Here is a 17072-nt window from a genome sequence, read left to right on the forward strand (position 1 = left end):
GCCGCATAAGCTCATTGAGGATAGCCTTTCCTGGATGGTCTAGGTTTGCGTCCATTTTCTCAGTGGGGTGGACTAGATTGGTGTTCAGTTCATATCAGCTCCTCTGAGAGTCAGGCTTAGCTGCGTAATCTGCCTTAGCCAATGGGAAACTGGTGATGTGATGATGAGCACGTGTCTCTGGGGACACTGTATTTCTCCCTGGCCTTCCTGGACCTTCGTGGTTCTCTACAGGAAGAACACACCCAAGGAGCTGCTGGTCTCAGCAGAGCATGAAGCTCTGTCAGGAACTATACAGTCTGAAGCCTGGAGTAGAGACTTTGACTCGCACTAACATAAATCAATGTCTATTGTGAGCTTGCTGGATCCAGGATGTTTCATTAGACAACTCGGAATGTGACAACAGTCGCTAGACCCCTCACTGTCTTTATGCAGAGAATTGACTTTCATGCACATGTACCCTAGATTAGAAGACACTTGTTCTAATCACTCGAGGCAGGTACATGCTTATCTTGTCTGTCACTTAACCCTCAGCCCACAGAATGGGGCCTGACACAGACACCTCTCAATAGAGATACTTGATTGAACTGAACAGAACCACATGTTCTCTCAGAGCTCAGTCCCAGAACACTGGGTCTTCTTCCCAGCTAGGCAGTTAGCGGTCTGAGTGTGGGGTCTAGCCTTCCTCACTTCTGTCCCACAGAGATGCTCTCAGTGTTACTCTTTGGCTGCTGGATCACTAGAGATCTTGACTTACTCACTTGAGAAGCCAAGCCCTCAGAAATGGGCAACTTCATCCAAATAGAACATTGTCTTCCAGGACTGGAGTGGTGGACGGTGTATCCCACCAAGGGTGGAGCAAACGTGAGGAGGTCAGACCCACAGTGTGAGAAGGATGCGCAAAGGCAGTAGGTGGAGGGTTCGGGAAATTTAATATCTCAAGCAAGACAGAGAGACAGCCTTTGTCTGTGGCTGATTTGTGTCTCTCTGTGGGCAGTTTGACTTCTGGGCCCAGAGTGGAAGGCTGCACTGTCTATCAGTCCAAGAGATTGCCACCATTTTGTAGGGAGTGCTGCTGTGCCTACCATTCTCCAAACTTAAATGCTAAGTGAACAGTGCAAATTCCAGCCCTCTCTCTCCTCTTCTGCTCTTTGTGACTACAGCCAGCTGAACACAGACACAGATCTGGTGGTTGAAACAGCAAAGACAACCAAAGGCAACCGCTCAGAGCTCAAGGGCTTTGGGAGGTCCTTCTACAGGCTGGGTGACTAAGACTGAGCCCCACAGCACTTTCTGATATGCACCAATGATGTGCCAGCATCATACAGCAATCTCTGGCAGTCAGCCAACTGTCAACATTTGTGAATACACTTATATAATCTCAAGAAGTTACTAGCGGACAACTGTCCTAAGCAAGAAGCATGAAGGTTTTTTTCTTATATACAATTTGCCTTTGGGGGTCTGTGACTTCCAGACTCACAAAATGCTGCGGTTTTCCATTTCTAGAATGGAGGCAAGTGTCTGTGTAGAAAGCCTGGGTGTGCCGGGCTAATTAAATTTAGCTATCTTGCGGTTGTTGTTGTAACGTGTGTTCTGCCTGTGTTATTCAATGTGTTAAGATGGTTTCTGTTGATGTTGGTTGCATACCCATGTGGTGTGGGTGGAGAAGTTCACTCCGGGGAATATCATTAGCAGAAGCAGAGAGCTCAGGGGTTCCAGAGACTTGCAGCCAAACAGTGGCTCCCGGGATCAAACAGTTGAGCTGTGTCCATGGTAACGCATCCTGATGCCAATCCCCTCATCTCTCCCCGGGCAAGATCAGTCCCTCAGATCTACCTGAGATCCCTCCCTGACTCCCACAAACAGAATTACAGTTGCCTTCACATGGCCCAAGGGTCTTCGAGGGCAGTGATGCAGCTCTTAGGGGGAGAAACGCCTGCATGCCTAGGAAGACAGGCCCAAGATTCCCCAGGAGAGAGAGGAAGTGACGAAAGGGACCTGCACAGAACCTTCCCATCCTTACCTGGAAGCTAGGAGGACAGTGAGCCCTGAAATCTGCCATTGACAGCTAACAGCCCAACCACATAGAGGCAGTCAAAATAAAAGATGGTAAAACGTGGGCATGAAGAATGAACAACCAAAAGCGTGGCCCCTGAGCTGGCACATTATCCTTGCTGAGCTCAAAGGGGAATGTGTATAAAGACAACCCCTCTTGTAGCAGAGCAGAGCTGGACGTTAGTCAACACATCATGTTAAGTAGATCACACCATGGTTTTCCTGAGGAGACTGACAGCTGAAGGGACTGACATGAGGTAGCGGGGGACCCAGGTAGCCTAACATCAGCCGGACGAGGCTCAGCAGCACTTCCCACCACGGGGTACCGTGGAAAGAACAAGTCCCACAGATTTGCATCCGACTCCAGGTGAGCTTTCTCTGGGGCTTTGGGAAGCCCTTACCTCAACACGGTCATTACACTCATCGCAACATGGAGGCCATAGGGCCCACTGGGCAAGGCTGCTGTGGGGCACAGAGGTCACACGTGTTAAGTGCATATAAAGAGCCATGCAACATTCTGCTACTTCGGGGAGTATTATCATCTCTGCTCAGGGGATAGATAAGCGATAGCTTCATTTAAACAGATCTGAGCTATCACCACTGTATTTGGGTACTGTCTTCCCTAAAGTCCTCACGGTCACAGCATAGGAGGCAGGACAGGCGCTGTGACTCCATCACAGCAGAGGAAACTGCAGCTGGAGGATGGGTTGCCCAAATGTTACGGCCAGTTGGAGGAAAGCTCGAGTCAAAATGGCCCTTTTCATTCCTTACCCACTGCTTTCAGACGGAAGGAAATTCAGGGGTGGGACCTTGAGGGTCTGAGGAGACATACTGGCCACTCTATCCATGTCCTAATTTTACAAACAACAGCCTTACTCTGTCCCCTAATTCCTGAGAGTAGGGAGTCGTTAAGTCTGTAGCCTATAGATGCATCTCCAAGTCTCTGGCCTTGGTACTCTGTCTGTTTAACACTTGCAGCCTGGTAGGTGGCCTTGGGTGTACTGGCCTAAGCTAGATAGGTGACGTAATAAGTCACCCAGTCAAGTGACCATGACTTGGTTTCTAAATTGTTTTCTGAGAATGTCAAGAATCATTGGTGCTTCAAAACAAAGAATTCTGGTCACATCACAGCCCTGAGCCCATCACCACGGAGGACTATTTGGCTATTCCGGTAGTCAGTCCTCCTGCCCTGACAATTTCCATATGCTGTCTTCATATAGCCTCCCAGCTACTTTTTCTAAGTTTTCTCCAACCTTCTGTGCCTTATATTTTCCAGAAAAACCCAGAAACTATCTATAAACCTGAAGATTTCCTTTTGAACTTGGGTTCCTTAGGAGTAGGACCATACTTAGTCTCCACAGCCACTCATGATGTCTGACTGTGCATAGCAGGTGTGTTGGCTTTTCCACAGCAGGAGGACAATGGACAAGACTCTACCTCTGAGGTTCCTAGGTCCCTCCTGAGGGTAGCCATCCTGCTGGAGCTCTTAGAGAGTCGTTGTCATATGAAAATGTGGAAAGGCCTTGGGGTGTTTGTTATTGTTTTTTATGGAGGAAAGAAAGCTCAGGTACACAAAAGCAGATAAAGAGTCGGTGGCTCATTTCAAATACATAAAGATCTGACTTACACGGAAAGAATGTGCTAGCATTCTGTCACTGTGGCAAAATGTGGTGAGAGAGTCAACTTCAAAAGCTCCTTCTCCATCTCTGCCCACGGAATTCTGGGTCCAAGTGGGAAATGTAAGTAGCCTGTTGGTACCTTAGAACCCAGCATCTGTACCACATGACTGGTGCTACTGGCAGGATCGGAGTTTGCTCTAAATTAGGAGCCTCCATCACTGAACAGCTACTGTAAGGCAAGGGACTCTACTCTGTCCTCAGAAGTCTTGGGCTGTGGTTTTACACAGAAGCTGAGAACATCAAACCCCTAACTCCTGTGCCTGTGGGTCAGCCACCAACCCTGCAGCAGTGTTTTATTCTGAAAGGGTCCAAACCGGAACCAGCTAGTGCTCCGTGGAGGAAGGGAGAGAAAGCAGACTGCAATGGAGCCGTTTTCATGACTGAATTTAGTCAACTCCCTGATCTACCAGACAGACCAGAACGTATAGTTGGGACCCTTCTCGTCTTCGGCTGTGTTACTGCACCCAGCAGCTGCTCCATTTCCTCTGCCTCCTCCTCCTCTCTCACACCCTCAGTGGTGAGGGTCTGTTTAATTTTACCCAGAATCATCGAGCACAACGTCCTCCTAGGTGCAAGGTGTTTCCCAGTTAAATACAACCTCCAGATGCTCAGACCCAGGCAAGGGCCATGGTGCTTGCTGCCACCCGCCCTTCTTAGCCTTCTCTTCTGGAATCAGTCTTCCATTCCTCCCAACCTGCTAACTCACGGGGCTGAGAGAGGGACAAGAGACAGATAGACACAGAATCTGAGGAGATACGGTCTATAAGACAATGTTGTGAGCTGCCCATCCCCCATCAAGAGTGATAACTGAGCCGGGCGGTGGTGGCGCACGCCTTTAATCCCAGCACTCGGGAGGCAGAGGCAGGCGGATCTCTGTGAGTTCAAGGCCAGCCTGGTCTACAAGAGCTAGTTCCAGGCCAGGCTCTAAAAAAGCTGCAGAGAAACCCTGTCTCGAAAAGCCAAAAAAAAAAAAGAGTGATAACTGACCCAGTTTTCTGTCAGTGAGATTATCAGCCATACTTCCAAGCTAAACAATGTATCAACATACAGTACAGGCTTGTAGTGAAGATACATCCTTCAACACCAGTCCTTCAGAAACCAGGGCCCACCTCTTCCAGGAAGTCTTCCCCTTCTCTGCAAGGAACACTTACCCTCCCCATGCTACCCCATGCTACTAAGTATATTTGCCATTATGGTCTTGACATGCTCCACTCCACCCCATTTTGCACATCCATCTCCCTGTGTAATGGGAAGATCCTGAAAGCCAAGGACTTTCCTTTAATCATTATACCTTCCCGGAAGGCTGAGCAAAGACACTCGTTCATTCTAAGTATCAGCAAATGTGTGCTGCATTAAGATGAACGACCTTTCTAAAACTCAGGCAAGATTTGCGGAGAGGACAGTGGGGCTCAGGAAATAATTAATCGTGATTTAGCAACATTTTTCTCTGTATTTTCTCCTCCAAACCAGCTGTGGCCTTCCAGAACGTGGCCTGCTCAGCCACATTCTTTTTGAAAAAGAACGTGGCTAGTCCTCCTGGAGGGAAATTATTATTATTATTATTATTATTATTATTATTATCATTATTATTATATTGTGTGCATGGTGGAGATTGGGAGGTATCACAGTATACATGTGGAGGTCAGAGGACAACTTTTGTAAAATTGATTTTCTTCTTCTACTTTTCCATGAGTTCCTGGAACTGAACTTGGGTTGCCAGGCCTGCAGAGCAGGCTTCTTATCTGCTGATCCATCCTGCCAGCCTCTCTGGGAGGTATTTGAATGGGTTACATTTCAGAGAGGGAAATTGAGGCACAGACAAGGAGAATGAGAGATCAGATTGCATAGTCTGCTGTGGGAAGCCTCTCAGAACAGAAGACAAGGACAATGGCTGGAAGTAGGAGGAAAGCCAATTCCTGGGAGTCAAGGCTTCTGCCAGGTCACAACGCTAGACCTTGGGTTTGCAAACTGGGGACTATGAAGCAAGATGGGGACTATGGCCACCCAAAGTCTCTGGATAGTGTTCCCCCAAAGACATTATGTTGAGATCGCTGTGGAAACTATTCCATGTATCAGGGCTTCAATCCTGACCCTGATTTTAGCTGCAGGAAGCCTCACCCATGAGGATGTTGTCCCTGGAGATAGAGAAGAAGGAGGGCTGTCTCTCTGCAGACTTCAGGAGGGGGTGTAGCTGCTGAGTATACTGGATGCCTCTTTTCATCAGCCCATCCCTGAGCACCCCTCCCCAAAGCCAAACAGGTTGCATTCTCTGACCCTAGCACTTCTAGAACCTTAGAAACCTTACTCTTCCTCATGTTGTCAAAGCTAGGCAATCTCTCTCTCACACACACACAATGTATGTATACATGTGCACATCTACCAATGAGATGTCAGTTTCATCAAAGTACAGTTAAGAACAGAATCTAATTCAGAAGGTATTTAAAGGGCTGATGCCTTGCCTGAGACATATCAAAATATCCAAGATGAGAAAACCTGCTCAGAGCACATCAGTTCTTGTGAAAACGTAAGTCCTGGCTTTGATTGGTTATTGGCTCAGACCTGTTCAAATACAAAAGGCCTCAGGTCTCCCAATCACCCTAGAAAATGAAGGTTGCCTCCCTGCTAAGTCAACACAGCTTGCCCCTGAGCAGTGAAGGCAGAAGCCACTCCTCTGTAAAGATCCTCTTACTGCTAAGGGAGCACGGGGGCCATTTGCTCCACCTCAGGCTTCACTCCTCTATATTCTTGGTCATGAACTATTTCTGCTAAGTCGCAATGGCAGCTAGTTCAAAACTCCCAGTAAGATCCTCTGGGTTGGGTTGCATCCATACAACCCAAGTCCCTGCCAGATCTCTGCTTAGGAAACATTCCAAAAAAATTCTTCCAAGTGTGCACATTCATGCAAGACCTTCAGGCCCCAAGAATTCCAGGACAAATGTAGGATCCAGCAGGGAGAGCCCTAATGGACTGGAGAGACCATCCATGGTTTCATAGTGCAGCCTGCTGGGCACCAGTGATGGACAGTTTATAGAGACAGAGTGAAGGGTACCCTATAAGAATGGGCGTGTTATCTCCCCTCTGTGTATTCAGTTCTTTAAGGACTTCCCAGGCCTCACAATTAGACTCAAGACCTGTGATGGTAGATAGACCACTACTTCGAGTCCTTTCAACAGGCAGCACCAAGTACACATATCAGCATTCTAGAATGTGTCAAGCCAGTGTATAAATTGTCTAAGTCGTCTTTCAAAGCCAGGCTCCATGAGTGCAGCTTCTTCATGAGGCATGAATGAGGCACCCCACAGTAGTAAACATCAAACCACACAAACACGACCCCACGATGGAACCCATGATTGCTCCAAGTGGGGAATCGCTAGCTTAGCTCTGGGTCTTTGCAGGCGGTAGCAGAAGAGACTGAAATGACAAGAATGATGCAGGAGAGAGAACTCTGCTAAAGAGGGTATCCTCAGATTAGCAATGGGAAGCTGGTCTTGGCGGTGCAATGTCCTTTAATCCCAGAAGTCAGGAGGCAGAGGCAGGTGGAACTCTGAGTTCAAGACCAGCCTGTTCTACAGATGAGAGGTTCCAGGATAGCCAGGGGATACATACGAAAATCCTGTCTTAAAAACACCAAAACAGAAGAAAAGAGAAGAAGAAAATAACAGATTAACAGGGATAACTGGAAGTCCTGGGCCCTTGTGATTGTAAAGAGGCAGCATGGGCCTTGAAATCAGATAAACTAAGACTCATTTGAGAAGATGGTGTGGAGTGGAGGGTCCCACTGTGGAACTCCCTCAGGGGAAAGGACTGTTCCAATATGGTCCACCTTAACTTTCTCTTTACAAAAACTCTCCAAGTATCTACCTTGTGACCCCTAAGAGCCTACCCTTTCCTCTCCTGGACACCTTCCTGATGCCAGCCTGATGTGGGATTCCCTTCATGTATGCTGGGAATACCATTGGTTAATAAAGAAAACTACTTTGGACCTATAGCAGGGAAGAACAGAACTAGGTGGGAGAAAAACTAAACTGAATGCTAGGAGAAAGGAGGGGGAGTCAGGGAAAAGCCATGTAGCCCTGCTGGAGACAGGCACCAGAACTCACTTTACCCGGTAATCCACAGCCTCGTGGTGATGATACACAAATTAATGGAGATGGGTTAAATTAATATGTAAGAGCTAGCCAATAAGAAGCTAGGGCTAATAGACCAAGCAGTGTTTTAAATAATATAGTTTCTGTGTGATTATTTTGGGTCTGAGCTGCTGGGAAGCCGGAAAACAAACAAGGGACCTCCTACTACACCAACCCTTCTTTTCCACCATGTCCCTGAGATATGATGTCACAGGTCACAGGGTAGGCAATTGCCTGCCCACTCTCCCACACATATACACTGCACAGTGTTTATCTGACCTTCTTAGCACTTCCAGACTCAGCCTCCCCCCCCCTTTCCCACCAAGGCTTCCTGTCTTGAGGACAGCCTCCAGGTTTGCTCCAGTTCCCAAGGCCCAGTCTAGACAGAGCTGAGCTCTCCAAATCTGCCAGCCCAGGAACAGGGCTCTGCCCCAAAGGTAATTCTTCTCCTGAGCATGAGGTCGTTTTGGTAGCCAAACCTCAGTACATTTTGGAGTCCTTTCCCACTTAACTGGCAGGTCAATCACCTCAAGTCTCTGGGGGAAAGCCAGGGCTTTCTGGAAGAGAGAATTTTTTGTTTTTGACTCATACTTTTCAAAACAAATGGGTAGTTAGACAAAACAGGCGACGGAGGTGGGGTGGCCTCTTGAGATGCCAAGAGAAGATCAAAGCCCAGCTCGAATGGAAGAAGCAGACTTGGTGTGGCCCCAGGAACAGTCTAGGTGGCCCGTGCTATGAAAAGGCAGCCAAGAAGCAGAGCTGCTGGGTGATGAGCCTCGGTCATAGTACCCCCCCCCACTCCTGCTCCCAGGCCCGAGCATTTCAGTTAACAATTCATCTGGAAGGAACACACTGCTCTCCCAGTTCCTTGGGAGGCCTCAGGCATGGCAAGCGCAAGGAGATGAACCTGCCCCAAACTCTAACCCCATGATGCTTTCTTTTTCCTCAGGCTGTGGAATTCCTCCCATGGACTCAATCCTTTAAATGGGTGCCCTTTCCCCAAACGAGGGCAGTGGACCAGGAATGCTCTTTGTGTTTGCAACCTTGATAATTAGATCATTAAAACCAACACAAGGGCGCATGTAGTTGGGAGGTCATTACGTCGGCCTGTAAACTGCAGGCTTCCATCTTTTCCAAAGGATTGCACCTATCAAGATAGCTCATATATCCCTCAATCAACCTCTCAGAATATTGAAAGCCAAGGAGGAAAAAAAATGTCTCAAAGAAACAGGAACATTTGATCCTCCAATGCCACCCTCCTGACATTCTATCCCAGAAGAAGGCTGATAGTATACACAAAGTTCTATAGACTCTAGAAATCTAGAATCTAGACTCTTTAAGCCATTTTAAGCTAGTCAGACTACTACTCCTAGTAAGTTCTTTAAAGGAGCTTTCACTGATGGTTTACCAGAAGCTTGGGACATTTCCAAGATGCCAAATGAGAGAGGGATTCCAGGACCCAGGCTATCTACAAGCTAGAAAGCTGTGGATAGTCCTCACCCATCGATTTGTCCCTTGTGGGATCTATCAGATCTTTCCTCCCCACAAATAGCATTGTGGCCACTTGGGTACCACCCAAGGTTCTATTGCATCCCAATCCGTTCCTTGAAAAAGAACAAGACCATTCTCTTTTATTTCCTGAAGAGAAGGCAGGGAAATTGAGAGCGTGGTGCTCACTTAATAATGGAAGTCTCAGAACATCAACCTGTCTCATCTTCTTCCCCTTCCATCCCCCAGCATATATCCCTGCGCTACCTCCTAAACTACAAGACACAGAGCAAGGGCAAACTACCTAGGGAGAGCAGGCCCTTCTGTGTAAATAGCAGACTGCCAGCAGCCAAGAGAGTGACATTGCATTGGTTAGGATTTGCATCTTAACCCCAAAATGTGCCCTCCCACACTCACCTGATGAGGTCAATGGGTTGAAATTTATAAAACACTCCGTATCGTGCCCATTCCTGATACAGCAGCTAAGCAAGAAAGATAGGAAGACAGATTAGTAGTGAAGTGGTCAACTGTTCATCATGTTTTATTCAATGTAAAATCAAAATGTTATCCCCAAGGCCCAGCTGCTAGAAGTCTCATGAGATGTCCACATAAGTATATCCAAAGGCAGAAGGCTACACCTTCTCCAAATAATAGAGATCACTTACACACAGTTTAGAAACACTCAGGTACCTATAAGCATCACCTTTATCCCCAGTCTGCCCTGGCCTAGCATGAGCCCTGACACTCATTGCTCACCCCTTTAACAAGTATTCCCTGAATGTCTCCTGTATTTCAGGCACTGTCCAGACCCCAGATGCTACAGTAAATCCATTAAAATCACTGTTGCCATGGCGCTTGTATTTGATGTAGGCAGACAATTATAAATATATAAGATTCATAAATGCCATTAAAATAAGTGAAGATATAGATAATATAATGTGGGGTGGGGGCAGGATGCTATTTTAGATGGATAGCTAGGGAATGTCCCTCTGAGGGAGGAGGTAACATCTAAGCTTAGACCAGAAAGAAATGTGGAAGGACACGCACTGATCTCCCTGTTGCAGGGCCCCTGAGGTGAGTATCTGTGGAATAGCCTAGAACACCAGAGGAGGATACATGACTGGAACAGAGTAAACACCGGGAGACAGACAGGGGGGGGTGGACCATTTCAGAAGGTACCAGATGTGGTGCTTAAAAGCTGTGGTGAAGGAAAGGCCCCAGATGACTTGCTGCTGAGGAGAGGAACAGAGCCAAACCTCAGTACTTTGGAGTCATTTCCCACTTCGATTGCAGAAGGTTCATTCTGGCTATTATGTGGAGAAAAGACTGAAGAGCAGGGAGACAGGGAGGTTATTGTTAGGATGGTCCAGGGGAGGGATTGATAGCTATACTCATGGGTGATAAGAGGACAGCGTGGTTTTGCTCATTGACTTATGACTGAATTAGATGGGTAGCGGTGGGGGTGAGAGCTTGGCCTGAGCACTTCAGCAGCCATGATGCATTTACTGAAATGGAGGACAGTAGAGAGAACAGGGCTATCGAGGCAGAACCAAGAGTTTACTCTAGAATGTGTTTATCTGAGATGCTTTTGGGGTGTCCTCATGGATGCTGAATAAGCAGCCAGATATAGAAGCTGAGTGCAAAGGACAGTCCAGCCTGGATAAGCAAATTTGTTAGTTATTAAAGAAGAGATATACCACAAAGGCATCACATCGCCAAAGAATGAAAAGTAAGTACAGACCTGGACACTATCAGGGTTAAAGGACCAGGGGATGAAGAAGAAGCAGCGAAGTCTGAAGGATCAGGCAGTGGTGAGGAAAAGGAGCTCAGTGTGTTGCTAAGAGAAGAAAGTTTCCACAAGAAACCGGCACGCTAGGTTGCATGCTGCTAACGGGTCAGATGAGACCGGAAAAGCAGCCAACTGAAGTTGGTAACTTGGAGGTCACTAATTACCTTCACCTGAGAGATTTCAAGCTGGAAGGAGGAGCCAGACTGAGTGGACCGCCCACTTTGTGAGGAGATGCTACACAAAACACCTCCGGCCACCTCACCATTGGGCCTTAGGTAGCAGCTCTGACAAAAACAAGCCACTGTCTCCCAACAGTTCAGATTCAGACCCCTGGCTAACAAGCTTTACCAGTCACCTACCAGTAAATCTAGTCATTTAGTAATAATGGGCTAACAAAGAGAGCCATGCTGGCCAGATACTGGTGTTAGTCAAATAATAAGTCTAGAACGGTCTGACAAAACCACTTCTGTTTTACTGTAATTTTTATACTTTCCACATCACACGGAATTCCCAAGGAAATCTTCCAAAGAGGGACCTGCACTGTAAGGAGCCTTACTTAGCCTGCGAAGCACCAGCTTGGCAACAAGCCTCTTCCCTCCGATCCTTTAAAGACCAGACACTAAAGCTGGAATCAGAACTAGCATTCCTACTTAAAGGCTATAGATTTTTATTGTCATAACATCTCCCAGAAACAGTAAAACACAACCAGAAACCACACAGTCTGAGGAAACAAAACATACTCACAGTTACTGTTTAGAAGTGTGTGTGTCGGGGGAAGGGGTGAGTCAGACACAAAGGGGCCCGCCAATGATGCATGAAAGCAGAGAGAGAGGGAGAGGGAGAGGGAGAGGGAGAGATCTGAACTCCCAAGCCCTGATACTGCCCATTCCAGGGGGATGGCCTCAGAATTTACTCCTGGTATTGTTAATGCGTTTCCTCCTCTCCTTCTAAGAGGGTTTCTACTGCTCTGAGCTCCCCAGAGTAAAGGTTGGACTCTCAGCACCTTGTTGTTACAGAGATGTCACTTATGTCCCCAAAGGAGGCTAGCTTGCGTCAGAAGGGAGGATGAATTGAGCTCCCTTAGGAGGATAACTGGGATGTCATGGTCCATCTCCTAGGCTCTGATCTTCAGAGCAGATTCCTACCTGAGTCATGGGTCTAGGTCAAATTGGAGCCTGAGAACATAGTTTTGCTACTTGTACCAAAGTGAGAAACTAAAACTGCTCCAAGAAGCCAGCATGACTCCAGTCAGAGACCACAGATACATGCCAGGTTAGACGCTGCACTTCTGCTGGGATTCTGGTCCTGGGATCAGACACTTTCAAAGTGCCCAACTCAAGGAAGTATCTTCCATGCACAGGTGGTTACACTGACAGCTAGAACCAAGAAGCTGCCTGAGCACGAAATAAGGGGGTGGAACAAGCACCATCAGAGCATCATAGCGACTGCAGATACCCTGGCTACTCACATACATGTCAATCACCTGCATGGGAGACAAGAAAGGAGAAGATTGCTACAGTACAGGCCCTCCCCCAAGGATGTTCATTCATCTACAGAGAATTTATCCATGATAAACTGTGGGTCCCACGGACCCCAAGGGAGACACATGCCCTGTAGTCTCAGCCTCATGAGGGAGAGTGTGCTATTAGTGAAGGGCACACAGACAGCCATGGTAACTGGTATGTTTCTCTAAACATACAGGGCCTAGAACCTTCCAACTTAGCTCTTAATCTATTTTCTCACTTTGTTTTCTACACCAGGTTCTCTCTCCACTAGCTGGTCAAACCTGCGCATAAGCCGGAGGCTACAGCTCCTTATGAACAGAGGGGACCTTCTGCCGTGTACTCAGATGGGATTCAGGCACAAGTGTCTGACCCCAAGCCTTTGTGACAATAACAGCCACCTCTGGTCACTGGCCCTTCTGACAGATCAAAGCCCATAAAAAACACATTCAGTTCCCCCAACCCAAGGGGCTTCACATTGGACAGGGGGCCTCTAGGGTAACCATTTCGTAAGACTATAAAATAAGTCAGGGGTTACAACCCTTTGCAATGCTCCAGAATAGCAATGTGTTGGGACTCATGGTCTACCCTGAAGTTGCGTGTTCCTTGGTGATCAACTAGATGCACCTCAAACAGGCAGAAAGTCACTAGCTGGAGAAACCTCAGAAACAATCATGGGACAGGATCCAGCCCTAAGAGAGGAGAGTAGGTTCCAGCAACAGAGTCTCAGTGACCTACTAGAACATCTGGAAAACTATCTGAGCCTCAACGGCTCCTCCACTCGCATGCAAGTTGAACATTCTGGTAGTTCATTCTCAAGGGGACGTCCCCAAACCAAAGTGCCATCCTGTATGGACACTTTCAAAGCGCAGAACGTGTGCTCTTCACACCACTTTGAGTGGTTCATTTTCTAACTGTTCACTAGAGAAGAGGGCTACTTGAAAAGGCAAAAAATCCAGAAACAAGGGTTTCCAAAACACTGGAGAAAGTCACGTTCCAGCCTTGCACCTAGGGTCCTTTCCTCCTCAAAGGTGGGGTCTATGGGGAAGCCAGGAAGTCCTCAGAAGATGGTAGCTGCCGCGTCTCTGGGATCCTCTGGGAAAAGAGAAGTCTCTGACAAATGTGAAAAGAAGCAGCGGCTGGAAGCCAGAGGGATCTGTGCAGGCCCAGACTGTTCCCTCTTCCTGCTACCCTGGTTTCTAGGAAGGCAGGAAACCCCTGTACTCTAGAGGCAAGAAATCTCCACTTAATTGCCCTCCAGGAAGGGGAGAGGGAGACTGCCAGCCACTACCTGGGGCTGAGTCATCTCAGCTGCAAAGCTGCAGGCAGCAAGCTGGAGAAGGGAGTTCTGCACTCTCCAGGGCCTCTAGGGTCCCCTGTAGTCATCCTGACAGGAGCTGGGCCTTAGGGAGATCACAGGAACAGGCATGAATTACAAGGAAAGTGTGAGCGAAGAAAAGCATTCAGGCCAGGGTGGCCTTATTAGGATACAGTTTCAAACCATCCTCAAAGACCTGCAGAGAAGCCATCCCACCCCGAAAACACCCCAGGCTAGTCTATATCCTCCAGCTCAAAGGCAGCAAAACCTTCTTCTTAACCTGACCAAGATCCTCCTTACAGCCATATCAGAGAACAATTACTTGAATTTCACAAAATCAAGGGAATCCTTGGGTGTATGAGGAGAACCACACTTGTTCTTCCCAAGGACACAGCTTCACAGCTTCTTAAACGGTTGACCCCGTGCAGAGCAGCTTAATTAAATGTGATGATCAAAAAAAAAAAAAACAAAACCAAGGCAAAGGAGGTAAAGGAGGTAAAAGACTCCAAACACAACAACACAGCAGAACTCAAATGTGTAAGGAATCTACAGTGTTTTTGAAGGTATGCATAGTGTCGCCTTGATTCTGAACCACACATGTGCCCTGCACTATGCACGCCTTTGTACCATACGCCACCAACAAACACTGCCTGAAACCCTCAGCTCGTTTGAGACTACTGCGTGTTATGAACTGCCGAGTTTTGCTGTACACAGGTGTTCTGCTCCTTCCGAAGCAGAACAGTTTCATTATAAAAAATTGAGACAGTATTTTCCCATCATTCATCACTCACTCAATATCAAATTAGTATATTTTTGGAATGTGTCTTGTTAGAAAGTTTGGTTTTAAAATTTGCTGTTTGAGTTGCTGACTTTCATTTAAAATAATCATGAAACTGGAATTTTGGTTTAGGATTAGGATGGAATTTCCAACAATTTTGAAACCAGTACTAAACATACGTCTCCCGTTTTGCACACATGTTTCCACATAATGGCATTTCTCAGCAATGGCAATTATAGAGTCAGTGTGTCAATACCCTCGGAAACATGTTGAGGATGGTCTATGTATCAATAATCACCCAACACTTAACTTTTTCTGTAAAAATAAGTAGAAGCATCCATCCTGTTAGCAAACAAATGTGCTTTTGGTCTTTAATAAACAGTGAATTTTTTCCCCCTCCATGTGCCTTGGTCTCCAGCCATCTTTGCCCGAGAAATATCTTAGTTCCTGACGGTTGACTTCTGGGAACAGACAAATAGTTTTCTAAATTTCGAACACCGAGTTTTGAGGTATGGGAAAGCAATTTTTCTCTCACATTAATTCCGAGAATGACAAAAGTAATCTCATTAGATATGTTTCCAAATACGTTAGTGAGGCGATCTATGCACAAGCTTCCGAGGTTCTTCTGAATTGTGCAATGTAAAACAGAGAACTGATTAAAAACAAGCTTATGATTTATTAGGAATAAATGCTGATTCATATACCTATTTTATTTACCTATATACCCTGGTTCATGTATAAAACTTCGAAAGCAAAAGTGGGTTGAGGGTCAAGTTTCAGCTTTGCTCTAGGACATAGTGTAGGCCTCCTGCAAATCCATCATGCCTATGGAGGAAGAAGCCCTTGCTGGAACCTGTAGCCATATGTCTGTCGGTGGTCTGGTGACCACAATTTTAGTCCTGAGTCCACAACAATCTACAGACCTTGCAACTAATCTCCTACCCTAGCTGGGTATCAGTTTCCTACTAGGTGGGCAGGAAACAAGGGTCTTAGTCTCCACCAGGGCTATGTTTATCCTTTGGCATGGCAAAATTCTCTTCTCTACCCATGACCCAGGAAGAGAAAGGTAAGGGTGATGGGGCTCGACAGCAAACCGAAGCGAAAGCCATGCCAAGGAGACCTCTTGTCTTTAGAGACACCTGTTCACTGTGTGCAGCATCATATACCACCAGCACTGGGAATCACCTAGAAAGATACAACTCTACCTGGGGGGGGTCTCTTACTGACTCTCCTCACATCCTACTACCAGCAGGGCTAATATATCAATAATATTAATTAACAATTAATTAACAATATATTAATGATCAATATTAATAATATTTATTTCAGAAGCAAATAGACATTTATTTGGACAGACTGCAGTTTGCTTCTCTCTACTAGCGCCTGTAGCAGAGGGCAGTCTGGATTTCCCTGAGTTTAACTGTGTCTCCCTGGGCTCTGTGATACTCCTAGATAGGCTGAGGTTCTCGCCACCCAGCAGGCAGTCTTCTGGGCAGGCAATGGATAGTAATGACCATTTAAAGGGGAGAGACATGAAACCAGAGTGTAGGAGGACAGAAAATGGTCAGTTGAGAGAGGTCAGTGAGATGAGGGGGTGCTTCCTCCCTCTCCTTTAAATGTGATGCGGGACTTTTCAGGAAATTAAACACCGAGGCTATTAGCATCGGATAGGAAACAGATGAGGTTGAGGCATCACAATACTACAGCAGATTCCCCAGGCAGGCAGAGCGGGGACATGTGTAAGCAATCACAGCAGTATTTCTGGAAAAGACCTTTTATGTTTTTAATACTTAACACTTCATAACAGGGACTAATAGGCAGGATAAAAAGAAGGCTGCTCGAAAGGCAACTCAGAGCATGAGTGGTTTTCCAGACAACGGAGTTGGGGGGAGGGAATCTCTTGAGCTTCGATTCCTCACTGCTCCCTTCCCCTTCCACCCAACTTTGTCCACTAGAGCTGCAGGAGGCTGGGCAACAGGATGCCATGAGCAACTGGTAGACCTCCCCTTACCAAAGAGGCCGGGGCCATCCTTTATTTTATATGCTTGGATGACCCCATGGTCCCAGGGTGCCAGCCAACAAAACAAACGCCTTCACAGAGAGTTTGGCAACGTATTATACGGTCAGGAGCTGCGGCCACCACCGAAGTGGACCCTCTAAAGGACGCATCATCCTTCTCCCAGCTGTAACCTCTGGTTCCTAGCTTCCTGTCACGTGCAGCCTGCTGGAGCTTCCTTCTCCCTAAGCATTCTCCTTTGTAAATTGGGAGTGGCTTTACCCTACACGCCTGCCTATATGACAGGAAAGGGACATAAAGATGACCCAACAGAATCCATAAT

At 47.0% G+C, this 17072-nt stretch overlaps 1 protein-coding gene across 2 annotated transcripts in view; it reads right to left on the minus strand.

The window, feature by feature from the left end:
- Positions 1–17072, minus strand: part of Ano2 (anoctamin 2) — a 330046-nt gene that overhangs the window by 212333 nt on the left and 100641 nt on the right. For both annotated transcript variants that reach the window (XM_038319710.1, XM_038319711.1), the window contains exon 9: positions 9764–9828. In XM_038319710.1, coding sequence (XP_038175638.1) covers positions 9764–9828 — 65 coding nt within the window. The remainder of the gene's footprint in view (positions 1–9763; positions 9829–17072) is intronic.

This window comes from Arvicola amphibius, chromosome 2, assembly GCF_903992535.2.
Source record: "Arvicola amphibius chromosome 2, mArvAmp1.2, whole genome shotgun sequence".
NCBI classification, from domain to species: domain Eukaryota; kingdom Metazoa; phylum Chordata; class Mammalia; order Rodentia; family Cricetidae; genus Arvicola; species Arvicola amphibius.